Below are 27856 nucleotides of genomic sequence, written 5' to 3'. Positions count from 1 at the left end.
CTAGGATCCTCTAAATCATACACAAAATTCATTGTGGGTCAGTGGGCTTTATTCTTAAGAGGCTCCATCACATTTATCAGATGTTCAAAGGGATCTTAGACTGAGAGACCAGCAGTCACTGCTTTTAGAGGGTCTTTGCAAGGCTAGAAACAAAAACATTAGAATATGATTTTATCAAGCTCACTTGAGGTCAGGTGCAGAGGATCTTGGCTGCAAAATCAAAATATATGCTGGGCTGTGATGGCTCGTGCCTTTAATCCCAGCACTAAGAGGCAGAGGCAGGTGGATCTCTTGAGTTTGAGGCCAGCCTGGTCTACAGAGTGAGTTCTGGGAGAGCCAGGGCTACACAGTGAAACCCTATCATGAAAAACAAAACAAAAAGAAATCAAAATATATGGGCCTATTTTTTTCCTGTCATATTTTGCCTCAGATTAGCTGAATATAGATCGCCAGATCTCTGCCAATTCTTGTTAACAAGAGCAACCAATCCAAGCACTATTAGTCTAACCAAGAAATCCCTAAATCTAACCAAGATTGACTCTCATGTTATATCAGAAAAGAAATAAATGAAATAAAGGGAGGGGGAGGAAAGGAAGGGAGAGACGAGCTGATTTGGGCAACTCTTTCTCTTTTCCCCTGTAGCTCATGGGGCACAAAGAGTCTAAAATTAAACCATTATGTATAACTGCTATGTGGATAATATTATATATATAAACAGGCACTAGGGATATGAGTGCATATTCATGTGAATATCTAGTTCCTATATTGATATGTCTGTGTGTTTGGAAAGTGTATGTCAGAAATAGGTATCTTGTAAAAGTATTAAAGTGGTTTTTCCACCTTGTAAGTCAGAGCACTTAATAGATCTGAGGTCACCTGCATGGCATAGGTATCAGTTCTACCCTTTTGCTCAATGCATGGCCTTGGGCAGGAAGGTTGTCTCATCTGGAGAAGTAGTGATGAGTAGTTGGTCCCTACATCTTAACTGATAGGAGGACCAAATGAGCTCACCTGTGGAAATGCAGGAAGGAACCGTGGAGATGAGAAGGCACTGGAGTCAGAATCGTCCCAGCATCTACCATGCCAGGCTATGAATGTGCTTCACGGGCCTTATGTAGAAAGTATTCCAATATGAGCCGTTTCACAGAAAGGGACCTTGCAGTGTCGGGGGGGCTTGTGACAGCAGAAGGCTAAGGCAAGGCACATTCAGCTCTAGTTTTAGTCAGCTTCCCGTCACCACGACAAAACACCTGAATAAAACAACTTAAGAAAAGGTATGTTTGGCCCACAATTCCATAAACTACAGCCCTTAGTCCTGCTGCTTGATGGTTAATTCCAGGCCTGGGTGAGGCAGAGCATCCTGGCAGGGATTGTGCAGGGTAAAGCAAAGTTGCTCATCTCAGGACTGTTGAGGAGCAGAAAGAGAGGACATGGCTACAAACAACACATTCCCTTCAAGGGCATTCCTTCGATGACTTACTCCCTCCACCTAGACCCTACCTCCTTAAATTCCCACCACTTCCCAATACCCATTAAACTACGACTTCATCAATGGATTAACCCTTGGATGGAGTTAGATCCCTCATCATCCAGTTGCCTCTCATTGCCCCGCCCTCTAAACACTACTGCACTGGGGCCACGCCTTCACCATGGGAGCGTTGAAGAAATACTTTTCTCTTTTTTCTTTTTTATTTACATTTTTGTATTTTTTTTTTTTTAGTACTGGAATTGGAACCCGGGGCCTCATACATGCAACACAAGCATTCTACCAACTGATCTGTATCTCTAGCCCCTGGATATACTTTATAAAATGTTTCATTAGCATATGTTAACCATATGCAATTAATATGAAATCTCATGTTTCATTTTGACATTTTCATATACATATGCAATATATTTTGATTGTATTCACCCCCTTGTTACCTTCCCTTCTTGCCCTCCTAATACCACTAAATCCCCTTCCTCTTCCTCCCTAGCCCCCTTTCGTGTGTGTGTGTGTGTGTGTGTGTGTGTGTGTGTGTGTGTGTGTGTGTGTGTTAGGGTTGGTCACAGAAGCATAGGCATCTTGTCAGCGACTACACCACAGATGGAAGTGTCCCCATCAGTCATTAACTGCATCAATCCTCAGGGAAGGATGGTGCCCTCTGAGCACTCCCACTTCCACTGCAGGGTGTCAACAAGCACATGTCTAATGTAGGCAATCACAGCTGCCGTGAGTTACTTCATGTCCCGAAGTCAGAGCTCCACACCAGTCTGGGGCCCTCCTCTCCATTCTTCCCCTCCACACCACATCTGGGGCCCTCCCCTCCACACCACATCTGGGGCCCTCCTCTCCATTCTTCCCCTTCTTTTGTGGTGTTCCCTGAGCACTGGAGAGAGGTGATACAGATATCTCATTTATGACTGGGCATTCAACAGTCTCTTATTCTCGGTACTTTGACTAGTTACGAGTCTGAAGTCACTACTTACCGTTTTAAAAAGAAGGTTTTCTGACCAAGGCTGACAGCAGTACTAATCCATGTGAATAAACATAGCTGTTTAGAAGGTCATTTGATGGGCATGTCACGTCCATTTAGCAAAACAACTTTCCTAGCCATGGGGTTTTGATCAGGCTCACAGTATGACATGTGAACATCCCCTTGTAAGCCAAGTAGGAAATCCAGTCAGAAAGGGGTTAGTTACCCCAGAACAGAGTTGCTACAATTGCACCAGTAGGCTAATCTTACCTGATCGGTTGGTATTGTTTCACACAGCGTTCACAGTAAGACTGGTGGAAATTCACCCTAGCAGCCTGTGAAGCGCCTTCTGGCACTAGCCAACAGGGAGGAAGCTTCTCACCAAGCTTTAGCTTGGTTTCTCTATGTCCTGACCAAGGCATGCAGTGTCTTCAGCAACGGGGTCTCACTATCTAGTTCTGTGAGCACTTAAGAGCAGTAACAATAGTCTGTATGGTTTTGGAAAACTTGGGAACCTCCCCAACCAAAAATGGAGAAATATTTCCAAACAGGTAAGCTCTGCCTCACCCTGCAACGTATTGTCATATTTCTGTTCCTTGTGCCTCAAAGCCCTGCCTTGTGGTGGTATTGTGTTCCCCAAAATATTGTGCACTCTAATAAACTTATCTGGGGTCAGAGAACAGAACAGCCACAATATTAAACATAGAGGATAGGCAGTGGTAGCACACACCTTTGATCCTATCACTTGGGAGGCAGAGATCCATCTGGATCTCTGTGAGTTTAAAGCCACACTGGAAACAGCCAGGCATGGTGACTCACACCTTTAATCCCAGGAAGTGAGCCTTTAATCCCAGGAAGTGAGCCTTTAATCCCAGGAAGTGATGGCAGAAAACAGAAAGGTATAAAAGGCGTGAAAACCAGGAACTAGCCGGTTAAGCTTTCAGGCTTTCAAGAAACAGTTCAGCTGAGATCCATTTGGATGAGGACTCAGCTTCCAGTCTAAGGAAACAGGATCAGCTGAGGAACTGGAGAGGCGAGGAAGCTGTGGCTTGTTCTGCTTCTCTGATCTTCCAGCATTCACCCCAATAACTGGCCCTGGGTTTGTTTTTATTAATAAGACCTTCTAAGATTCATGCTACATTGCCTGATGACATTTGCTGGCTGTGGGCGCCCTGACTCACTCTGAGCCTAGGCTGCCTCATGTGTGAAGTGGGGGCATGGCCAATATCACTGAATTGTTTTGAGACCTGAAGGAGAGAACCTATGTAGAGAGGACAGTCTGGACACATACAGGCACTCCATACAAACTAACTATTACTGATTCAGCCTCACCAACTATACACCTCTATATTTTTATAGAACGTAATTTGCTGTGCTCATTATTAGTAGTATCTGCAGGGTGTGTCAAAGAGGAAATAGCCATAGTGGTACCCACCTCTCAACCGTGGTAGGAAATGAGCGAATTGCCGTGTCTGAAGCACTGGGAACAGGACCTGGTGAAACGAAATGCCTAGCAAATATTAGTGATAGTCCTTCTCACATGTGTGAACAGATCCCTTCCTGGTCACTATCATTCCCATGTCACAGATGAGGGAAGGGAGTGAGTGACACAGAGGCTGAGTCACACAAGCTAGTGAGTGACAGTGCCGGGCTCAAGCCTAAGCTCAATGCTACCTTTGGTTCTTATCTTCACTTCCTTCATACTCTGTCTCCATGACAACAGTATCCACATCATCTTATAGACTATGGTCTGTTCCTCCTCTCCCGTGGGGATAGAACAACTGGAATGAACTTGAACACAAAGTAAAGGAGAAAGGCAAAGTTGCATTCATTTGCTTTAAAGTTTTTATTACATTTATTACTGTGTGTGTGCGCGCACACACACACACACATACATGTTGGTCTATGTGCCATAATGCACATGAGAAGGCCAGAGGACAACTTGCTCACTCCTTATACTGTGTGGATTCTGAGGATCAAACCCATGTCAACAGCTTGGCATCAAGCCTCTCGACCTGCTGAGCCATTTAGCCAGCCCTGGAAGTTACTTTTACCAAGATCTCCCCCCACGTACCACAAGCTCAGAGAAATGTGTCCTGGGATGCTTCCTTACAAAGAAATTAGTGGGTTATTCCTGAACAAATCAGAAGCAGCGATTAGTCACTTCTTCTAAGTTTGGGGATCCTTTGGAGAATCTGATGTGACTCCTTCCCACTGAAAAATGAAACGCAGCAAGCACGCATCCACTCACTGCCTGTTGTTAGTGTTTCAGTGGTTCCGCGGGTCCCTCAGCCTTGTGAACCCTTCCCTAAAACATCTGCGTTCAAATAATCTGGAAAGACAGAAGAACGAAAACAACTTTGTGAAGCTGGCCGCAAGCTAGATTCTGGAGCCAAACTGCTTAGAATCTGGCTCATAGATCTCCAGAACCCATACTTTCCTAGGCAAAAATTAATCTTGTTCACATCTGCAGGATGTGCCTGGCGACAGCTGTAGCATCCTTTGAAGAATATCTTTCATTGTTTCCATGACAACCCTGGCCACATAATGAAAACTCTTCCTCATGTTAGCCCTGTGCTCTCAGGCAAGTTCCTCCACCTCTCCGAGGACTAGAGTTTCCTTATGTGAAGCAGAGACAACAATACCCCCTTTGCAGGGGTGCTGTTTTCTTACTTAGCATCAGGTCTTACTCAATGCTGCATCTCTAGGGTTAGGCATATTACGTCACTGTCATCTTCCTCGTGTAAACGGACACTTCCTGCTTCCCTCACAGGTGTTCAAGTTGGGATGAAGGTGATGGAGGACATGGCAAAGGAAATTGTCATCCCAGATTTGAAAGGTTCTGAGTCTCTCGAGTTTCTGAAGATTGACTACGTGAAGTACAACTTTTCAAAGTAAGAGAGGAGAGTGTGTTGTCTTACATCACAAGGGCCTTAAAACCAGTGGAGAAATCTATGATCCTGCTTCACCATCTAAGTTCTGACTTCTAGTCCCAAGTTTGCCTCATGACAGCCACTCTGGTTCCAAGGATCTGGTGTATACTTCGTGTAGCTGGAAGTGGGAAAAGACACTGGGAAAGCCTCTTAGAAAGTCGGTGAATTTTCTCATTTGGTTTTGTCTGAGGCTCTAACCTAACCACATTCCATCTACACAACAATGGACAGAGCTTAGTCACAGTTCAGGGATTTTTAGGGAAGGGGAAATGGGGTTTCAGATGGCAACTGGGATCCAGGAAGATCCCCAAGGGAAGGGGAGGATATGTGTGCCAAACTGGAGATCAATCTTAAAGGGCAGAGGAGAACCCGTTTTCCTAAGGAGTCATTGTGATTCATCATTTGCCCCAATGCTTTTTCAGTTGCCTATCGCTCTAGCCCTTTGCAGTAATAATCTCCCTGACTTAATGACAACATTATATAAAATCAGCAGATGTCTTTGTTGCAAAGGAGATGGCACAGAGAAAGTCCCTTGCAAATCTCCTCACCTACAGAAAGCCAGCTGTTCAACATGTGTTTATTGAGCAGCTACCTCACACAGGACTTTGTTCTAGACACAGGAACATTACAGTGAATATAGGTATAAGTCGTTGCCCTTGACATTCTGCGGGAGCGATTAGCATTACATATATATTTGCAAAGACAACCATTTAGCTACAATGGTAATGACACAACAGAGAAGTACAGGGAGAGCTATATAATAACAAATGCTAGTGAAGATGAGGGGAAATTGGCATTCTTGTGTTGCTGGCATAAGTAGTTAGATCAATATAATTTTAATCCTATGCTGTACAAACCGTAAACACTGATCATTCATGGATACTGAGCACTTGAAATGTGACTTATGTACCAGAGAAACTATGTTTTTATTTACTTAGTTTTACTTTACTTTAAATAAAAAAGCTGACTCTTAGCCAACCACAGTGGTGCATGCTTATAATTCCAGGACTATATAACCAGGTGTGGTGGCACACACCTGTACTTCTAGCACTTGGGAGGTGGAGGCAGGAAGATCAGGAGTTCAAGATCACCTTAGCCAAGTGTCAAATTCAAGAGCAAAACTGATACACAAAAGACCAACGAATAAATGCATAGACAAGTTCAGCATTGCTGGTTGTCTGGGGGAACACATATCAGTGCACACTGAGGATGGATTTCCCCCCCTCAGTTAGCCGGGTCTAGAGACCTTCTAAGAGACATGCCCAGAGGTTTTCATCCCAGCTGATACTAGATCATATCAAATTGAAAATCAACATTAACCATCGCAGTATACATAGTTTTCGACCCAGTAATTCCCCTTCTCAGTATCCTCCCTGGGAAAGTATAGTCCATAAGTAATATGTACAAGGATGTTCCCTGTGACGTTATTTATATAATGGAAACAGCCTAGAGAAGGATTTTGGTGTATTCTGTAGCAGCTATAAAGAATAGACTAGCAAGACGTGGTGGCACACACCTTCAATCCCAGCACTCAGAAGGCTGAAGCAGGTCTACACAGTGAGTTCCAGGACAGCCATGGCTACATAGAGAGACCCTGGCTTGGGGAGTGGAGGGAGGAATGGGTTAGACCGATGGGTGTCATGTGAACATATCTCTAAAGCACTGCTGTTCTGAATCTCTGCTATTCTCTTCTCACAGTGGGACTCGGGGTGTATGGTAGACAGGCAGGAGACAGTGAACAGGAAGGGAAACAGCAGCTTCGTTCATCAGCTAGCACATGTATGTTCTAGACGCCCCAGTCTCAGCTCAGAGCAGCGCCTTTCTCCTGAGCAGCAATTAGGTGAGGATGACCTCATTTCCACGTCCTCTTCCCACCCTCCCTGTGGGTAGCACTTCTTTTTAAACCATTGACTGAAAGAGGAGAATCACCTTGCTCAAGGTTGTGTAACTAGTACCAACCTTGACTCCAGTTCAAGTGCTCATCGTACAATAGACAAGTGGCATGACCCAGTGATTAGGAGGAGTCTGAAGTCAGATTGCAGAGGATTCCAGATCTGGTTCTACCACTGATGTATGACTTCACAGGCTTTTTTTATCTTCTCATCTCTGAGCTGGAGCTTGCACATACTCCAGAATCCTACAGGGATCCTGGGAAGACCAAGGTGAGCTGTGATGTCTAGTGGTTTCCAAGAGGCCGGGCAGTTGGGAATCACTCGAATCACAATACTTTGCCATTGTGCATGTAGTCTCCATCTATCGTCTCCATGGATTACAGGCAAGCCCACTGCTTTACAGGTTCCTGGGACAATCTGTTTACAGCTCAGGGAATCTTACAGGAAGCCAACTCTTTTTAGCTCCATACAGGTGCACCTGGCCCCAGAAGGAGGATGGCGTGTTTTGTTGTCCCAGTGAATGGAAGTGAGGGATACAGTTGGCACATGTATCAAATGCCTGACAGTGTCCATGGACAGTCCCTGAAAACACAGCTGCTTCATTAACACCTGATGTCCTCCCCTTTAAGAAACACTGAAACTAGTATTAGGAAAAAAAAAAAGAAAGAAAAAAAAGAAAGAAAGAAAAGGAAAAAACCATAGTAGCAGTGTTTGTAGATGTTATTCCCTTTAAGAAATACTATAACTGATATATATGTTTAAAAACATAATGGCAATGTTGTACTTATTTTTGTTTTTAAAGAAACCCAAAGGGCTGGGGACATGGCTCAGTGAACCAGAATACTTGCTACAAAAGCCTGAGACCTGATTCAGATCTCACGCACCCACATAAAGAGCAGGCTGGGCTTTATAGACCCAGGGACTGCAGGCACCAGAGACAGGAGGACCACTTTGCTGGCCACCAGCCTACCTCCAAGTCTCCAGGGAACAAGATGGAGGGTGGCAGAACAGAACACCTGAGTCCTCCTCTGGCCTCGTGTGGACACACACATACACACACACATACACACACATAAACACACACATACACACACACACACACACACACACACACACACACACACACACACACACACACCAAAAGGAAAAAGAAATTTGAGAAGTGGATTATTTGATTATTTACAAATTTAGTTCTGAACTTGATTGCCTCCTCCCTCAACTGCTTCTTGCTAAGTTAAGAGGACTCATGAGGCCACACCCAGACACCCCACTAGAGAACTGGGAGACCCCTTCTGCAGGAATTTATAATCTCAGGGCAGCTCCAGCTTCCAATTCTGCTTGCCTCAGCGATGCCCAGAAGTGTTGCCTTAACTTTCCTGTTTCCTATTTTACAGCATAAAAATCAACGCCTTTTCACTGCCAAATACCTCACTGGCCTTTGTGCCTGGGGTAGGAATTAGAGCACTGAGCAACCACGGCACTGCCAACATCAGCGCCAACTGGGAAGTCAGGGCTCCGCTTTTGTGAGTATCCCGCTGACGTCACCGCTGTTCTGGGGAAAACGCAGACAATTCGCTGCTGTATTCAGTGCAGGCTTCTTTTCTCTGTATCCGTACTTTCTCAAGAGCATTACCTGGTGAGAGTTGACTCAGGAAACTCTTGCTTGGAAGGGAGGTAGAGGAAAGGCACCCTCCCATAGAAGCAGAGCAACCGAGCATTCTAGATTCCCTAAGAGCTGAGCTGGGCATGGTGGCGCACTCCTTTAATTCTAGCACTAGGGAGGCAGAACCAGGAAGATCTCCATGAGTTTGAGGACAGCCTGGTCTAGAGTGAGGATAGCCAGAACTACACAGTGAGACTCTGTCTCAAAAATCACGAAAGAAAGAAAGGAAGGAAGGAAGAAAGAAAGAAAGAAAGAAAGAAAGAAAGAAAGAAAGAAAGAAAGAAAGAAAGAAAGAAAGAAAGAAAGAAGAAAGAAAGAAAAAGAAAGAAGGGATGGAGGGAGGGAGGGAGGGAGGAAGGAAGGAAGGAAGGGAAGAAAGAAAGAGGAAGAAGGAAGAAAGGAAAAAAGAAAGAAAAGAAAAGAAATCCTAAGAACTAGAGGCCCAGCTGGGAGAGAAATTCCCATATCTTCCACATTTTAGGTCCACTAACCTGAACCAGATGTTTAGTGCATTTCTCCATCTACAGGGTCGGAGCTTCCTGTCTCATACAGAGGTTGGAGGATGGTAGTTAGCTTGAGCCCCACTCTTCCCCAGTCAAAAGGTCTCTGTACCCTCAAAGAGGAGAAAATAAGGTTGAAGCCGGGTGTGCTGGTTCAATGCCTGTAATTCAAATACTTTGAGAGGCTGCGGCAAGAAGACTGTGGCTAGTTGGAGGCCAGCTTGGGCTACATAGTGAGTTCTTGGCCATCTGGGTTACAGAATGAGATCATGTGTGAGAGAGTAGAAAAAGAAAGAAAGAAAGGAGAGGAGGAAGGGGAGGAAGGAAAGAAGAACAGAAAGAAAGGAGCTGGGTTGGAGAGAGTGCTCAGTGGTTAAGAGCACTGGCTGCTCTTGCAGAGGACCCGAGTTCAGTTCCCAGCATCCACATAGTGGCTCACAACTGCCTGTAACTGCTATTCCATGGACTCTGGTGTCTCTTAGGCTCCTGCATGCACATGGTTGGAATAAATAAATAAAAAGAAAAGAAGAGGAAGAAAGGAGAAGGGAAGGAGAAGGGAAGGAGGGAGAAAGAAAAGTTGGACTCAAGGTATACCTACAAACCAGCAAACCAACTTCTATGGACAAGTCACGGACCCAGTGTGATGGTTACGTCTGTCTGGGTTGGCACTTCAGAACAACACATCCAACCACTCACTAGGCTATTCTACAACCATTTATTGTCTAGGTATCATTTTCCCAGTCTAATAGATTGCAGACAAACAGCATGTTCCTCCATAAACAACACAGGTTCACATACTTCCTCACTTCCTTGATGATTTAGCAGCCATGTGTTGGGGAATTATTCTGTGTAGGGCCCTGTGCAAAGTCTTGAGTAACACACGCTCCACCGCCTCAAGGCCATATACGGTCTAAACATGATTTCCCCATGTCCACCCCTCCCAGATGTTTACCTGGTGTTCCCTCTCAGGATGACTAAATGGTGCTCGCCATTGTGCCACGTCCAGCACCGGAGCACTGGGCTGGCATAAGCAGTGTCCCCCAGCTGTGCATTTACAGACTCACTTCATTTGGTCAGTAAGCAGTGCTCCTGAGTCTGCTGTAGGTGTTGGGAAATCCGATATGAGCATGACCAAGTCCCTGTCCCCAAAGAGCTTAGCAGCCCCCTCTGCATGTGTGGCCCAGACTCGGGTAACCTTTCCCTTTCTCTCCGAACAGCCAGGATTCGGGAGCTGCTGATCTATTTCTCTCTGGAATCTACTTTACTGGCGTCATTGTCTTCACCCGTAATAACTTCGGTCACCCGGCCCTGGAACTCCAAGACTGTCATGCCCAAGTGAGCCATGCCCGAGTCTCATTTTCTGGAGGCCTCAGGTGAGTGACAGCAGCCTGGTGGAGCCTCGGGCTGCCACTCGGAGAAGTTTCCCACTGGTGTCTTTGTGGTCCCTGGTAAGCTCCCGCTTTCATTTTTCCTAGTGTCCTGTATAACTCCTTTGCCGAGCCCATGGAGAAACCCATTTTGAGGAATTTAAACGAAATGGTGAGTCTTCAGAAGTTAGACAACCACTGTCAAAGGGTATCAGCAGGCCTGTCATACTTTAATAATTTTTATCATAAACATTTATTGAGCACCAACTGTATGCTAAGCACCATGCAAGACAATTTAATTCATACTATTCCATGCAATGTAATAGTTTCTCATGGTTTAAGCACTGTGGCAGGAGACACAGATGAACAAAACTACATCCGCTCTCTCGAGTTTCCCACCACAGGATGGACAAGCATTTTGTTCTTAATGCAAACGCAGCTAGAGTGGGGACTACTGAGAACAAAAGAAACAAATATTAGTTAATTGAGAAAAAAAAGAAAGAAAAGAAAAACCTCAGACTTGTGAAACCAGGGCTGGAATACGTGGTCACATGATGATGAAACTGAGCTGACAGTTTAGAGAACTGGAATATCTCCTGGGAGACATGTTTATTTAGGGAACTGAGGCTTGAAATAGAGGTAAGATGTGGGCAGGTAAGGAATGGGCAGGTGATGACAGGAATTTCCAAGAAACACACTAACAATGCTCTTAGGAGGTGGAGATGGGAGGATCAGAAGTTCAAGGCTATTTACAGCTACATAGCAAGTTTGAAGCTAGCCTGAGCTACATGTGATCTTGTACATGTACAAGATCATACAGAGTCGGAGCTAAGCAGAAGTCTACAGACTCTTTCATTTTCTCCTCACAACTTGATGAGGCAGATGGACTGATCACCCCCATGCTGCAGATGAGGAGACTGATGTCAGACAGTGAAAGGAGATTGCCAATGGTTTCCACTCCAGGGGCCTGGCTGCCTAGCCTCTGCTAAAACCACCACGCTGCATGAGCATCGATGAGCACGTAGCTGACACATCAGTGCTTGTAACTTAGTCGTTTCTCTCCTCTATCTACTGTGCTGGCATTCACCCCCTTCAGAAAGGTAGGAACAGGACTGGGGATGTCTCGCAGGTGGTAAAGAGCTTGCCTAGCATGCATGAAGTCCTGGGCTTGATCTATAGCACCACATAAACTGGATGTGCTGACGCATACTTGTAATCACAGCTCCTGGAAGGTGGAGGAGGCCGTAGTATCATAAGTTCAAGGTCATCTTAGACTGCATTAAAAAAATCCAAATGTCAACATGGGCCACATGAGACCATGTCTCAAGGAAAGGAGAGGGAGAGGGGGCAACAGAGTTCTAAGTGGATCTCTAATCTCATGATCTCTCCAATTAGCCTGGGTGACAGTGAAGGTTCCTCTCATGGGCTCTCCAATTAGCCCAGCAAAAGTGAAGGTTCCAACTGAAGCCACTCCGGGGAGGTCTGAGAGCTGCTGATGCAATGGGAGCTGGTGGCACCCAGGCAGGAAAGACACAACTGCTTTCACAGCAGGTTCCTCAGGTGTGACACCAACACCACGGACAGAGCACATGCCTTGACATGTCCTAGGAGAAAAGCCAAGCTCTTTCATGAGGCTAGTTGGGTGTGGTTTCAGTTGCTATGAAGCTCAGCCAGCACTCAATGAATGACACACTGCCCATACCTGCAAAGGCTGAAGGTCAAGAGCACCAGCTAACTTAAAGGGGCATCGTCAGGGCCACAGGGATTTTGTCTCCTAAGCAGAAGGCTTTTTCAATATGGTAACAATTTTTCAAAAATTCTTTTGGTCCAGCTCTGTCCCATTGTCATCGATCAAGTGGAGGCGTTCAATGTCAACATCAGCGCACTGGAGGGTGAGTCTTGGAACTGCCTCTGGATAGTTCTCTACCCAGCTTCAAACTTTACCCAGGTCTTTTTTTCTAGGCAATAAAGTGCCCATTCATCATTCTGCTTTCCTTCTGCCTAAAAATTAAAATCCCAGGACAAGCCCTATGCACAGCACATGTATTCCTTGGCTACTAACCAACTTTGTTACTGCAGCAGAAGATGGTTCTCAGGGATAAGTGTGCAGAAGAACCCTCCTGGCTCTAATCCAAGCTTTGGCACTAAATCTATCGTCTTGACCAGGTTATCTGCCCAGCCTTCTCTAACTCTTCAGGCGCTGCCTTCAGTATGAAGCAAGCCCACACATGAGGACTCATTCTGTCTCCACCTCTCTCTTACCTTTCCTCCTCAAACAATCAAGCTGCCTCTATTTCCCTTCTCACTCCTTGGCTTTGCTCACACTGCCCACTCTACTGAGAAGAGCCCCCTCTCTCCCTTCATTTATTCCTTTAACAGACCTCTATTGAGCAACCGTTTCTACACCCGTACTTTGCTGGTCCCCACAGACTTTCTACCCCACCTTCTCCTGTCCTTTTCATTTCTCTTTTTGTTAGAGACTCAGCTTATGAGGCCCTCTCTTCCACACCCCACAGCGACACCTCTTCTTGCATGATACTTTACACGGCTCTTTTTGCGTCCCTTCGTCTCTCTTTGCATCCCTTCATCTCTCTTTGCATCCCTTCACCTCTCTTTGCATCCCTTCATCTCTCTTTGCATCCCTTCGTCTCTCTTTGCATCCCTTCGCCTCTCTTTGCATCCCTTCATCTCTCTTTGCATCCCTTCATCTCTCTTTGCATCCCTTCGTCTCTCTTTGCATCCCTTCACCTCTCTTTGCATCCCTTCGTCTCTCTTTGCTCACTGATGGTGTGCAGAGCACTTAGAATCACCTGGGCCCTGGTGCTGGAGACGCACAAAACCTAGGAGACAGACTCCAACCTTCATGGGACTACAGGGAGCAGTAAACAAGCAGGTGAAACCTGTATTTGGGAAATTGTGACTGATAAGAAGAAACAAGGGAGGGGCTGAAGAAGAGTTTCTGTTTCAGACAGGGTGACTAGGAAAGGCACCACTGAGCTGAATGGACTGGGGATGGGCTACTCCCAACCTGGATTGTCTTGGTCGGTTTCTGCGGCTGTGATAGAATACCAGAAGATGGATGGATTATAAACAACAGAAGGGTGCTTGTCTGATGGTCTTGGAAGCTGAAAAGTCCAAGGTTAAGGAGTTACATCTGGTGAGGGTTTCCACGATGAGTCACAACATGGCAGAGGGCGAGTGAGTGTACATGAGACAGAGAAGAAATCAAGCCAAATTTGTAACCTACCCACTCTGAGAGTTGCGGACTATTCCAGAGGGCATTGCCCCATGGCCCAGTTACCAATCAAAGTCCCACTCGCCAATACCCATTATATTGGTAATTAAATTTAAGTGTGAGTTTTAGAGGGATGTTCAAACCATAGCATGCATGCAGAACAGTCGGGTACAATAGAACACATGTTCAGAGGCCCTGAGGTAGGCATGAACTGAGTGCGTTAGAGGGACCATAAGACCACGCTAGGACTAGAGGGAGGGCGTGGTTGAGGGGAGTATGAGAACTGAGTTTGCAGGTGGGGGAGGGGTGGCTAGACTTGTCAGGGATCTGGAACACTGCAAAGTCTATCTCTTAGTCTGAGACAGTTACTCTGGTGTTCAAGATAATAATAGCTGGGAAGGAGGAGGGAGGCGGCAGCAGAAAGACCATTCAACAGAGTAGAACAATGGCCCATACAAGCAAGGACCGCAGCTAGCCTCAGGCGGAGTGACAGAGAGGGAAGACATGTTCTTATATTCTACACATACCTTGCAGGTAGACAGCAGTAATTACCAGCAGGTCAAATGCGGGTTATGGAAGTATTCAGGAGGGACCTCACGTTTTCACCCTGAACCTGCTGGATCAGCTTCAGGGGAGTTCTTACTCTACCGGATTATGATTTCCTGGCCATGTGTCTGTCCCCTCCTCTGGACTCTGAGATTCCTGGGGTCAGGAGCTTTGCTCTAACATCAGGTGCAGGGCCTGGCTGACAGGCCAGTACATCCTGAATTGATGAAGGGATAAAAGGAAACAGACAGTGGGACAGAGGATGGATGTGTGGATACAGATGGAAAGGAAGTGAACAAATCGGAAGGAAGGAAGCAGAGGATGAGCCCCATGTGCTGTGTACCTTGAGCTAGTGTCTTCATCTCCAAGCCTCCCTGCCTTCACTATGAGGAATCCCTGTCCTGATCCCCTCACAGAGGATGATGGGATCTATTTAGACTGGGCACTTTAAGGACATTTCAAATGCTATAGTGAGGGCTGGAGACATGGCAGAGGGACTAAGGGCACTGGTTGCTCTTGCAGAGGACTAGGTTTAGTTCTCAGTATCTACATCGTGTGGCACATAGCCACCTCTAAGTCTGGTTCTTGGAGTTCTGACGCCCTCTTCTGGCCATCATGTGCACCTGCACACCTGTGATGCACATAGAGACAAGCAGGCTCTCATACACCTAAGAATAAATTTTAAAAACGTAAAGGCATAGTGACGTAGGATGACACTATGTTCTTACTAACGTAGCAAGCCACTTCACCTCCTCCTGCTTCTCATCCCCATCTATGACAATGATATGAAAAAGGTATTCTTCCATGATATTCAGTTGATCCTTGGGTACCTTCCTCTAGAACCTGGAGGAAGTCTCCAGACTACAGAGTAGCCAGCAAAACAGCTCTCCCAAGCCAAGTCAGAGCCTAAGTGTTCACTGACACCATCTCGGGCATGGAAGTCTTTCCTCCCAGAGACCCTGCTCACTGTTGTCCCACCTCCCTTTTGCCTTTGGCTTTGTTCTGAAAATGCAAACACAAAAATATCATTTAATTAATAGCACCATGTGTGAGAAATTCCATGGCCTCTCTAACTCAATGAGCATCTCCTTTCTCATAATATCTCCTTTTAAATAAATTCTATCCTAACACTCAGGGGGCTGATGAAGGAGAGTTATGAATCTGGGGCCAGTCTGGGCTACACAGGAGTCCCAGGCTAGCCTGGGCTACAAGAGAAACAAACTTTTTCTACAATAGTGATGCATGTTTATTGTCTCTACAGAAAGTGAAATTCTAGCTACATAGAATCTCTAATACTGAAGTTGGAAGCCTCTCAATCTGATAGTATGATTTAATATTGATAAGGATCTTTGTGTTAATTTCTTCTTTATTTCATTTTTCCCTTTATTGGAAATAGATTATTTTCTCATATATTATATCCTGATTATAGTTTCCCCTCCTTGTACTCCTCCCAGTTCCTCCCCACTTCCCGTTCCCTCTGGATCTACCCCCTTTCTGTCTCTCATTAGTAAGGAACCGATAACAACAAAACATGACAAAATATAATAAGGTGAAGCAAAAGCCATCCTATTGAAGTTGGACAAGGAAACCCAACAGAAGGAAAAGAGTCCCAAGAGCAGGCACAAGAGTCAAACACTGACAGAGACACACTCATTCTCACATTCAGGAGACCCATAAAAACACTAAGCTGAAAGCTATAGTATATACCCAGAGGACCTGATGCAGACCCATGTAGGCCCTGTGCTTCTGCTTCTGTCTCTGTGAGCTCATATGCACCTTGTGTAGTTGATTCAGAGGGCCTTGTTCTCCTGATTCCCTCTGGCTCTTACACTCTTTGTGCCTTCTCTTCCACAGGGCTCCCTGATGGAGACATCCCATTTAGACTCTTTCTCTATATAGTCTGTCTGTGGATCTCTGCATCTGTTCCCATCTTCTGCCAGAGGAAGCCTCTCTGATGATGAATGGATAAGGCCCTGATCTATGAGTATAGCAGAATATCATTAGGAGTCATTTTATTGATGTGATTTTTTTAGACCACTAGTGTTTGGTTTTACCCTAGGTCTCTGGGCTATCTAGTTTCTTGTTCTTGTTTACTCAAACAATGTCAGGTATGGGTTTCAACTCCTTGAGTGGACCGTAAGTCAAATCAGACATTGATTGGTTACTCCCATAATTTCTATGCCACCATTGTGCTAGCATATTTTGCAAGCAGGACAAATTGTAGATCAAAGGTTTTGTGGCTGGGTTGGTGTTTATGTTTCTCTTTTGGTAGTGTGCAGAATACCTTCCCACACCATAACTAGAATGTAGAGGTAAAGGATCCTTGTAGACATCAGCTCGATTTCTCCATGTTCAATGAGTTGTCTGGGTATTGTCCTTGGCAATGGGGCCAGGCTGTCAGTTCTCAGAAAACAATCCACCATTGTCTTTGGAATAGCCTGGGTTGTTTGGGGATTTCTATGAGACACCCTTAGCCAACAACTCAATTGAATGTAACCCAGTCCTGTTTTGGGATATTTGATCACAGTGTGTGAAGATGTCTCTGTTTTACCTCACCTGCCTAAGTCACCTTTTGATTGGATTAATAAAGAACTGAATGGCTAATAGCTAGGCAGGAGATGATAGGCAGGACTTCCAGGGAGAGAGAGGAACTGGGGGAAGAATCAGAAAGGCAGAAATTAGCCAACCAGATGCAAAAGTAGGATGTACTGTACTGAGGAGAGGTAATGAGCCACATGACAGAATGTAGATTAATATAAACATGTTAATTTAAGTTTTAAGAGCTAGTTGGGAACAAGCCTAAGCTAAGGCCAAGCTTTCATACTTAATAAGAAGTCTCTGTGTCATTGTTTGGGAGCTGACAGTCCAAAGAAAGACCTGTTACATTGACAGATTACACTTGGCTACTTCCTGTCAAGTGGTTGCTGGCTCTGCCTCCTGACCCAAGGCTGATTTTATTAATACAGTCTGGGTTTCACAGTGCGATCTGCCAAATGTAGGCAGAGATGTGAGGAGTGGGCAGGGAGGGCAGCAGCTGCTGGTGTTCTGGTGCAGAGCTAGGGATAAACTGGGAGACTGGATTTGTAGGGAAGGAGGAAGCAGTGAGGGTCTCCTCTTGGCTCACCTGCTTCCGTGGCCTGCACAGTAGGTGTGTTCCCAGTGAATGCCTGCTGGTGTTGGAGGCTGGGATGAGCTGGGGGAAGGAAAACTGGGAGGTAGGGAGATCTCTGTGATGATCCCTTGGGGGTGGGGTTAGACAGGAAAGGGAGACCACAGCAGGTGTTCTGCTACAGGGCTAGGAATGAGACTGGGGTGATTGGATCTGGGGTAACAAAGGGAAAGAAATGGGTCTGCCTTCAGCCTACTTGTTAATTTCTTGTTAAAAATAGAAGCACTGGGCCTGTGAGATGACTCAAGGGGTGTAGTTGCCTACCACCCCACTGACAGCCTGAGTTCAATCCTTGGGACCCACACAGTGGAAGGAGAGTCAACTCTTACAACTTGTCCTCTGACCACCACACACATTTGTATGCACACCATAAATAAATAACTAGATTGATTGATCAATTAATTAATATAAAAATTTTAAATAGAACCACATGGGCCACTGAAGTGGCTAGGTGGGAAAGGTGCTTACCACACATGCCTCACAGCCTGAGTTCAATCCCCAAACCAGTATAAAGGTAGACAGAGAAAACCAGTCCCAAAAGTTGTTCTCTGACCTCCACACATGTACTGTGGGCACCCACAGTCACACATGTGACATACATGTACAAAATAATAATCAAGTTTTAAGCATTAAAAAAAAAAGATCACACATGCATTGTGTGTGTTTTATGGACACATGCGTAAAAAGGCTTGCCAAAATGTTGCTAATATTTCTCTGATAGTTGAGAAAAATATTTGCTTTTTTCTTTTTCCTCTTCTTGAGTTTTCAAATGTAAACATGTTTCTTATGAAAAGGGGAAATTGGTGTTTCAAACATCATGCGTAGATTAAACTTTTAATGAACACAGATTTTCTTTCTTGGTCATTTAGTTTTAACCAAGATTGACAACTACACCGTGCTGGATTGTTCCCTGCTCAGTCCTCCGGAAGTCACTGAGAACCACCTTGACTTGAATTTGAAGGTAACTATCGTTCTAGAGCACCCTCCTGGCTATGGAGAACATGTGGGAGAACAAAAGTTACGTACGGAAGAAAACGTACTTGTATGCTCTTCAAGCAATTTCACTTCCTATAGCGCCTGCCTCATGTTTACACCTTTTCAAAAGACCCCTGAGCCCTCTCTTGGTGGGCACATGACTGTTGTCCTTGCCCTACTTCTATCTGTCTTCTTAGTGAAAAATATCAAGACATTTTGCCTCTTCCCTCCTGGAAAAGACTTGAGGCTAGGAGCCTGCAAGTAGAACAACCCGCATATTAGAAGCGAGCACATCAGGAGGCGCTGAGGAGACAGCTCAGTGTGTAGAGTGCCTGCTACCCAAGTGTGAGGACCTGGGTTCAGTCTCCTAAAGCCCATGTGGAAAAGGCCAGGCATACGGGGATGCACTGGGAGGCAGAGGTAGGACGATCCCTGGGGCCCGCTGGCCAGCCAGCTAGGTGAATCCTCAATTTCCGGGTTCAATGAGAGACACTGACTCAAAAAATAAGGTGGAGAGTGATTAGAGAAGACATTCAACATCAGCCTCTGGACTACACATGCACACATGCAATTGTGTATGAAAAGGTTTATGTTTCCTTCTTTCACAGTCTTTCAAATCAGTTAAGACAGTACATTCAAATAATGCCCAATACCTAACAAGACCACCTAACCATGTCTCAAAAATGTTTCAATAAGCCGTTTGGAGTCTGTGTCTCTCAGCGTACTTCTGTGGCTTCCCAGTTTTTCATCAGTCACATATCTTAAAGGTCCAGAGCTGGGCCTCTGGAGGCTAGTTCATGAGCTATTCAGAGGTGTGCCTTACCTGACTGGACCTCCCTCCTAAGAGAAGTTCTAGCTCGGAGCTTCTCCAGGAATAACACCGGAGAGTGAACAGATACATGTAGATGTGCTGAAGAATCTCCAGAGCTCTGGGCTGGAGGGATGGTTCAGCTGTTGAGTACATACTGCTCCAGAGTTCTAGGCTGGATGCATCACTCAGCTGTTGAGTATACCCTGCTCCAGAGCTCTGGGCTGGATGAATCACTCCGCTGTTGAGTACATGCTGCTCCAGAGCTCTGGGATGGAGGGATGGCTCAGCTGTTGAGTACATACTGCTCCAGAGCTCTGGGATGGAGGGATGGCTCAGCTGTTGAGTACATGCTGCTCCAGAGCTCTGGGCTGGAGGGATGGCTCAGCTGTTGAGATGGCTCAGTTGTTGAGTACATATTGCTCTTACAGAGGACTTGAGTTCTGTTCCCAGCACCCATGCCAGGTGGCTCAAAACCACCTGTAAGAGTTCCAGGAGATCCAATGCCTCTGACCTTTGAGGGCACCTGCACTCACATGTACATACCCACACACATACATATTGTTGAAAATATTTTTTAATCGCAGAGCTTTGAAACATAGCCAAGGAGCCTAAAGACCTTATGCTTTTCTCCTTACCAAGGAGTGTCTGGGATTTTCTTTATCTGGACTTGAGAGGTCCCGGCTTCTTTGTGATACATTTGCATTTTCACCTCATAATTGGTCTTCATTTCTGCTTCCCACAGGGTGCATTCTACCCACTGGAAAGCCTCGTTGACCCTCCCTTCCTACCAGCCCCCTTTGAGCTTCCAGAGAACAGGGACTCCATGCTCTTCATTGGCATCTCCGAGTATTTCTTTAAATCTGCATCCTTTGCACACTTTGTAACTGGGGCTCTTGAGGTCACACTGTCCACCAAGGAGGTAAGTAAAGCCTTGGGGTGATGGCTGTGCCCACCGTCTTTAGTCTTTCTTTTTAAAGTGTCCTGTTGTGAACTTTATGTCACAGTTTTGATTCCTGGGCCTTTTTATACCATCACTCCCAAAAAAGATAATGAATGAAGTATTATGGAATGGGTGCTGTTATTATTTTGGGGAGGGGGTTGTTGGATTTCCAGTTCTTCTAATTTAGTCTTCTTCATGATATCTAGTCACTATTCTAGAATGATCTTAACTAATAGAAGGACATCTATCTCTCTACCATTTATCATCTGTGACCTTTGGTCAGTTCAACCTACTTGGATTGTGTTGATTTCCTCATCTGAGAAAGAGGTCTGAGGTCCCACACTCTTAGAGTCATAATGGTCACTAAAGGGTTTAAACATATACGACTTCCAGAAAAATCTCAGTATAGAGTAAGTGCTCTGCAACTGTTGCTTCTGGGTTATATCACCACCACCACCACCATCACTACCACTACCACCACCACCAACAACAACAACAACAACACCATCACCACCATCACACCAACCACCATCACCCCAACCACCACCACCCCAACCACTACCATTACCACCACCACCACTACCTCCACCACCACCACCACCATCATCATCACCACCACCACCTCCTCCACCAGCACCAGCACCACCATCACCTCTCTTTTTATCACAAGAACACCCTCTCTGGCTAGTCAGCAAACAGCATCCATTTTATGTATTTTCTAAATGATTTATTTTATTTTGTGTACATTGGTGTTTTGCCTGCATGTATGCCTGTGTGATAGTGTTCAATCCCCTGCAACTGGAGTTATAGACAGTTGTGAACTGCCACATGGGTGCTGGGAATTGAACCCAGGTCCTCTGGAAGAGCAATCAATGCTCTTAACCACGGAGCTGTCTCTCCATTCCCTAAAAGCACCCATTTTAAATCTTCACTTTCTGGCCATCATAATTGTACACATTACTGTGAACCTTACATTCAGCATAGTGAGGACAGCAACACCAGCTGTCTTAGACTTGAAAAAAATGCTCACCAAGTAAATTACTTAAGCAACTTACGTTTTGGGGAGCTCTGAAAATGAGAAGAATAACTTGAGACTTACTGCTAGTGACTGTAGAATGTTTGCATAAAGATTGTGCATATATGAGACAGTGTTCTCCAGTGAAGAAGGGATTTCTCTAAAGGACTGTGACTTTGGGCAAGTCTCTTGCCTTTATAAAATGAGGTTACCTAAACATTTTGTGGCTCCACCTCTTTACAGGTCACATTAGAGAGAATTCTACATTTTACCCGAAAAGACAACCCAGACAAAATGTTGCAGTGAGGTACAGAGAGATTGCTCAGTGGTTAAGGGCACTTGGCTGTTCATCCAGAGAACCTGGGTTCAATTCCCAGCACCCACATGGTGGCTCACAACCATCTATGACTGTAGTTCCATGGGATCCAGTGTCCTCTTATGGTGTGCAAATGTACATGCAGACAAAACGCCCATAAATATATATATATATATATATATATATATATATATATATATATATATATATATATATATATTACATGAAAAAATAAATCTTTTCTAAAAGTCTTGCAGTGACGTAGTGTTTCTTTTCTGTAGATTTCCAACTATTTCAATCAAAATACTCAAGGAATTGGCAGTGTGCTCTCCAAGGTGAGTGCTCAAGTTCTGCTCCTCAGTGATGGATGTACTGTCACTGAAGTCACTTCCAGGAGACTCTTGGATTTTCTACATTCTCTTTTGATCCAAGCATAAGTTAATCCATCTTTCTGTTCTTTTTTATTTCTTTTCCATTCTCTCTTCCTTTCCTGCTTCTCTTCTCTTCCTCCTCTCTCTCCTTCCTCCTCCTCTTTCATTTCTTGACAATGTTTCAATATATAAAATGGGTAAACTTGCAATCCTCCTGCCTCAGCCTCCCATGTACTGGAATTAAAGGGATATAAAGGTATATGCCATCATACTTGGCTATCTTTCCATCCTACAAGATTTTTTCTTCCTAATTAAATATCCAGAAATATTTCCTAAATAAAGTCCATTAAAATATAACTAAAAGTATTGTAAGTTTGTAAAAAAAAAATCAATCTGGAAAATTCCACCACCCTTAAAATAATTCACTTAAATATAGAAATTACTGGCTTGAATGGAAGATTTAATCCTTAAGTTACTTACTTACTTACTTACTTACTTACTTACTTACTTTATTTATTTATTTATTTATTTATTTATTTATTTATTTATTTATTTATAGGTAAGGTCTCACTATGTAGTGCAGGCTGGTCTGGAACTCAATATTTAACCCAGGCTGGTCTTTAATTTTTGATCCTCCTCAGTCATTTTTTCAAGTACTGGGATTACACGTGACTTTAGTAAAACAACTATTAATATCACCCCTTCATAGCGTTCCAGGTATCATACACAATGGGCCTATAGGCTCAAGTTTGCCTCAGAAGACCAAGATGCTCCAGAGAAAGGCACTCAAAGCAGATAGATCTTGTCTTGAAGTTCAGTTCTACAGTTTATTCTGTGAGAAATATGAGAAAAGCACTTAGCCTGTCCACAACTCAACCTTCATTATAGAACAGCACTCCTCACGGGTGGTGGTGGCACACGCCTTTAATCCCAGCACTTGGGAGGCAGAGTCAGGCAGATCTCTGAGTTCAAAGTCAGCCTGATCTACAGAGTGAGTTCCAGGACATCCAGGACTACACAGAGAAACCCTGTCTCAAAAACAACTAAATAAATAAATGATAAAAACAAAACAGCACTACTGATAGAACCTGCCTTGGAGTTTTACAAAGAGTAGATAAGAGACGATAAAGTCCCTGGTTGTGTGGCTGGCACAGAGGATGTATTCAGCAAACGCACGTTGTTATTCCTAGTAAGAGGTACTTTCTGTTCTAACTGCATGATGCAAGATTTCCTTAGCACAAGCCACTCCAGGTTTGTGGTTTCTGCTCCTCAGGCCCTGACTCTCTGTCTCTGTTTCTCTCCTGGAATGGGACAGATTGCAGAGATCTACATCTTATCCCAGCCGTTCATGCTGCAGATCATGGCCACAGGGCCGCCTGTGATCAACTTACACCCAAACAATTTCAGCCTGGAGTTCCCAGCTGCTGTCATCATGCTCACTCAACTGGAGAACTCCACCATCGAGCACATTGTCTCCATGGACTTTGTGAGTCTGGGGTTATGGGGGGCAGCCTCTGGGCACCAAGTCCGTTCCTGCTGGGAATCACTGGCCAGCAGCCTCTAGATGTTTGGGGTGAAGGGTGATTCCTAAATTAAGTAGACACTGGGACTGTCTAAAACAGACCCACCTGCCCATATGTGGAAGCAGCATATATGGAGACAGAAGAGCTCATGAGCCTGTGTGTAAAATATCTCACCAACCGCTACTTCCCATGCTCTCTTCCACTTACATTAGAGAGCTGTAATCAAGTCAATTTCCCCTGATCAATTAAAGCTAAAAACAGTACAATGAAGTCAAACAAAATCACACACATGATTAGGGGAAGCAAAGCTCAAGAGGGGCTGGGGCTATGGCTCAGTGGTAGACTGTTGGCCTAGCATGCGTAAGACCTGGGTCTAATCCACAGCACTGCCAGAAAACGAATTTAAAAGAAGCACTCAAGCAAGAAATCTTTACACTTAGCTTCTTTCCCTGCAAGACAGTTTTCTCTCCATGTGGTCCACTCTGGCCTTGAACTCATTCCTCCTCCTTCCTCAACCTTCCAAGTGCTAGAATACGCTCACAGGCTGCTGGCCCAGAGGCAGAGATGTTTCTTACCAGGATCTTTTGAATAAGAGGGAACACTGGGTCTGTGGTGTCTCCGTTATACTCTGAGAGTGGAGCTGTTACACTTGTGGTCCAGATGGACAGTCACTCACTGCAGTAACAAGGTTTTTTTTGTCTTCAGATTGCTAGTACCAGTGTTGGCCTGGCTATTTTGGGACAAAAACTGATCTGCTCCTTGTCTCTGAACAGGTAAGATCAATGGATTTGACTGTTGGAAACCTTGGTAACGAATGAGTGAACATTCCCCAAAGACAAAGTGACCATTGAGAAAACAAACACTTTACCACTATGGGGCTGTGAGTCAGCTTGGTACTCTGCCTCTAAGAGAACAGATTATTTCAAAAGTTGAACTCAGGAAAGGAAAATTGCACTTCTGTTTTTCTCCTTCTTCTGACGAGAGCAACAGTAAGATAAACTAAGAAGAAGGTCATTGTAAAGACAATTCTATCAGCACCCATTCTAGTCATGACTACAGTTCCTCTTGGTAACTCGAGGAGGAGTATGCCGAATGGGGATGTTGTGAGAAGAGGGGTGCACGGGGATGTTCAGGTGCAGTGTACATCTTTAGAGATTAAGGGATCAGGTTTCAAATCCCTTCTCATTGGCCTTATGGCCACGGTCAAGTCTTGTCTTAGTTAGGGCTACTATTACTGTGATAAAACAGCGTAACCAAAAGCAACTTGGGGAGGAAAGGGTTCATTTGGCTTCCATATCCTAAGTTACAGTTCACTGAGGGAAGCCAAGGCAGGAACTCAAACAGGGCAGGAACCACAGAGGGGTGCTGCTTACTGGTTTGCTCAGCCTGCTTTCTTATAGAACCCAGGACCACCAGATAGGTTGGTACCACCCAAAATGGGCTGGGCCCTCCTACACCAATCACTAACTAAGAAAATGCTCTACACATTTGCTTACAACCTGATCTTACAGGTCTCCGCTTCTCAGATAACTCTAGCTTGTCAAGTTGACATAAAACTAGTCAGTACAAGTCTACTAACCATTTCCACTTTAAGTCTCAGTTTCCTGATGTGTAAGATAGTAGAACTGGGGGCTGGAGAGATGGCTCAGTGGTTAAGAGCACTGACTGCTCTTCCAAAGGTCCTGAGTTCAATTCCCAGCAACACATGGTGGCTCATAACCATCTATAATGAGATCTAATGCCCTCTTCTGGCATGCAGGCATACATGCAGACAGAACACTGTGTACATAATAAAAAAATAAATCTAAAAAAAAAAAGGATAGTAGAACTGGACTGATCCAGCACCCTCCTCTGACAACTGGGTCTTATAACTAGAACACAGAATTTAACAAGATCTTGTCCCATGACCTAGCTAGTCTCAGAAGAGGTGGTAAGGTGTGAAGGGACATGAACAGTTCCCACATACAGGTCACTAAACACCATCTTCAAAGTCCGCTGTCACTCAAGGGGGGGTTTACAGATGAATTGGCCCAGACTAAACTCGTGGAAGAAGAGGAGGCAACAAAAGCAGTCAGAAAAGAACTGAGAAACCAAAAGGAGAAAGTCGGCCCACCTTCCTAAGGCCACCTAATGGCTAGGCACAGGACTGCAGTAACACAGAAAACTCTTACAATAAAATCGTGTTCAGTAGAAAAAGAATACAAAACTGCATAAATACAATGACCAATTGTACAACGCAAAGCTTCATACCTAGACAGAAAACTAGATCAGCCATCACACCCTCAAAAAAAATCAGGATCCAAGATTATGAGATTGGGAGATTGGAGTTTTTCATTAAAATAGTCATTATGCTATACTGTTTTACAATAAGAGGAACCCAGTTGGAAAGGGTACCTGTAGAATAGGCTCACACAAAGAAAAGGCTTCTTTACTCAAACTTACCCTCCAAGTACAGCTGACTTCTCAGAAGGGTCCAGAGTTCACCAGAGTTAGTGACCAAGGACAATACATTCAAGTACCTTGAAATAAGACCCTAAAGAAATACAATCCAGGGGGTTGGGGATTTAGTTCAGTGGAAGAGCACTTGCCTAGCAAGTACAAGGCCCTGGGTTCAGTCCTCAGCTCCAGGGGGAAAAAAAGAAAGAAAGAAAGAAAAGAAAAGAAATATAATCCAGAATTTATTATACTAAGTTTATACCAACAATAATTTCAAAACAATTATTATAATTATTATAATTTCAAAAACAATTATTGTGGAACAAGGGCCTCCAAACACAACACTCTCAATTGTCTGGAGACCCCAAGGTGGCCCTTTTTCTAGGGAGTCAGGCAGATAATACCGAGAGCCATAATGGGTGACTTTCAAGGTGGCAGTTCTGAGAGGCCAGTGGATGGAGAGCAGAGAGCAGGCGAATGAAGAGGTAAAGATTCTTCAGCATCTGCGTGGACCAAAATGAAGGCGGGAGAAAATTCAGACTGAACTGCTTCAGCATGGGACTGTGAGCACAGGTTAAGACCTGAGGTGACAGGGACAGAGAAGAGAGGGCAGGTGAGAAAAAGAGGCTGGAGACCTGACTGATGGCAGGGGCAGGATGAGACTGCTGACTTTGGCAACGGGTGCTCGGATAAGGTAAACAGTGCCCGGATTTGACAGGTCTCCATGTTCCTGGCAGATTCCAAAGGAAGGATTCCATAATGGTGGTTATTTCAAGCTTGGTCAGGGGGACTGGGCTGGTTGCTTTGCTCCCATGGATCCTGGCCTCTCTGACACCTCCTAGCAACCAAGAGAGCCAGGAGCCAGTGTTATGGTTACTTAAGGGAATGATTTTTAAAATGGATTTTAACCCACTAAATTCATACCATCCCATTTTCCAGCTTCCTGTAGTCCTGAGATTACTCTGCCCTCGTGATGATGAACACTGAAATTAGGGCTCCTGCCTCGTCACTCAGTGCCGTAGGTCTCCCTGAGATTCGCAGATTGGGAGGTTCCACTGCCCTGATGTCTTAGTCAAACCTGGGTAGAAAGGAAAATGCAGCTCTCCTACTTCAGGAATTATGAAGAAGGGCAGAGAAGGTGTCTCAGTGGGAAAAGTGCTTACTGAATACGCATGAGGACCTGAGTTTGAATCTCAGCCACCCTTGTGGGCATGGTGGTACACAGTTAACCTCAGGGCTGAGGGGCAGAAACAGGCAGATTCTGGGGACTTGCTGCAACCAGACTAGCTAAAACAATGAGTTCCAAGGTCAGTGGAAGACTTTGTCTCAAATAAATAGATGGATAATTAGATAGGTGATAGATAGATGATAGATAGATAGATAGATACATAGATACATAGATAGATAGATAGATAGATAGATAGATAGATAGATAGATAGATAGATAGATAGATAAGTAAAATAGAGAATGATTGAGGAAGACATGTGGCATGGACTTCTGGCCTTCACAGGTGCACACACAGATGAGCATATCACACACACACACACACACACACACACACACACACACAAGATTTTTTAAAAATTATGAAGAATGTCAGAGTAGAAACTAAGGAGTCTGAAGGTGGCTCCTGCAGAAGATGCTGTATTAAACTCAGGCACTGAGCCGGCTTGGGCAAGGTTTGTGGGTCAGGCCTCACTTGGCCAC

At 44.8% G+C, this 27856-nt stretch overlaps 1 protein-coding gene across 1 annotated transcript in view; it reads left to right on the top strand.

The window, feature by feature from the left end:
* Positions 1–27856, top strand: part of Bpifc (BPI fold containing family C) — a 56751-nt gene that overhangs the window by 13951 nt on the left and 14944 nt on the right. Inside the window, exons 3-12 of the mRNA XM_052753756.1 lie at positions 5230–5350; positions 8676–8804; positions 10662–10817; positions 10920–10983; positions 12643–12703; positions 18631–18722; positions 20290–20466; positions 22100–22153; positions 23505–23675; positions 24418–24485. Of these exons, the coding sequence (XP_052609716.1) occupies positions 5230–5350; positions 8676–8804; positions 10662–10817; positions 10920–10983; positions 12643–12703; positions 18631–18722; positions 20290–20466; positions 22100–22153; positions 23505–23675; positions 24418–24485 (1093 nt within the window). The remainder of the gene's footprint in view (positions 1–5229; positions 5351–8675; positions 8805–10661; positions 10818–10919; positions 10984–12642; positions 12704–18630; positions 18723–20289; positions 20467–22099; positions 22154–23504; positions 23676–24417; positions 24486–27856) is intronic.

Source organism: Peromyscus californicus, unplaced genomic scaffold (genome assembly GCF_007827085.1).
Source record: "Peromyscus californicus insignis strain IS unplaced genomic scaffold, ASM782708v3 Scaffold_24__1_contigs__length_46423439, whole genome shotgun sequence".
NCBI lineage: Eukaryota > Metazoa > Chordata > Mammalia > Rodentia > Cricetidae > Peromyscus > Peromyscus californicus.
This window is presented reverse-complemented; position numbering and strand designations above follow the sequence as displayed.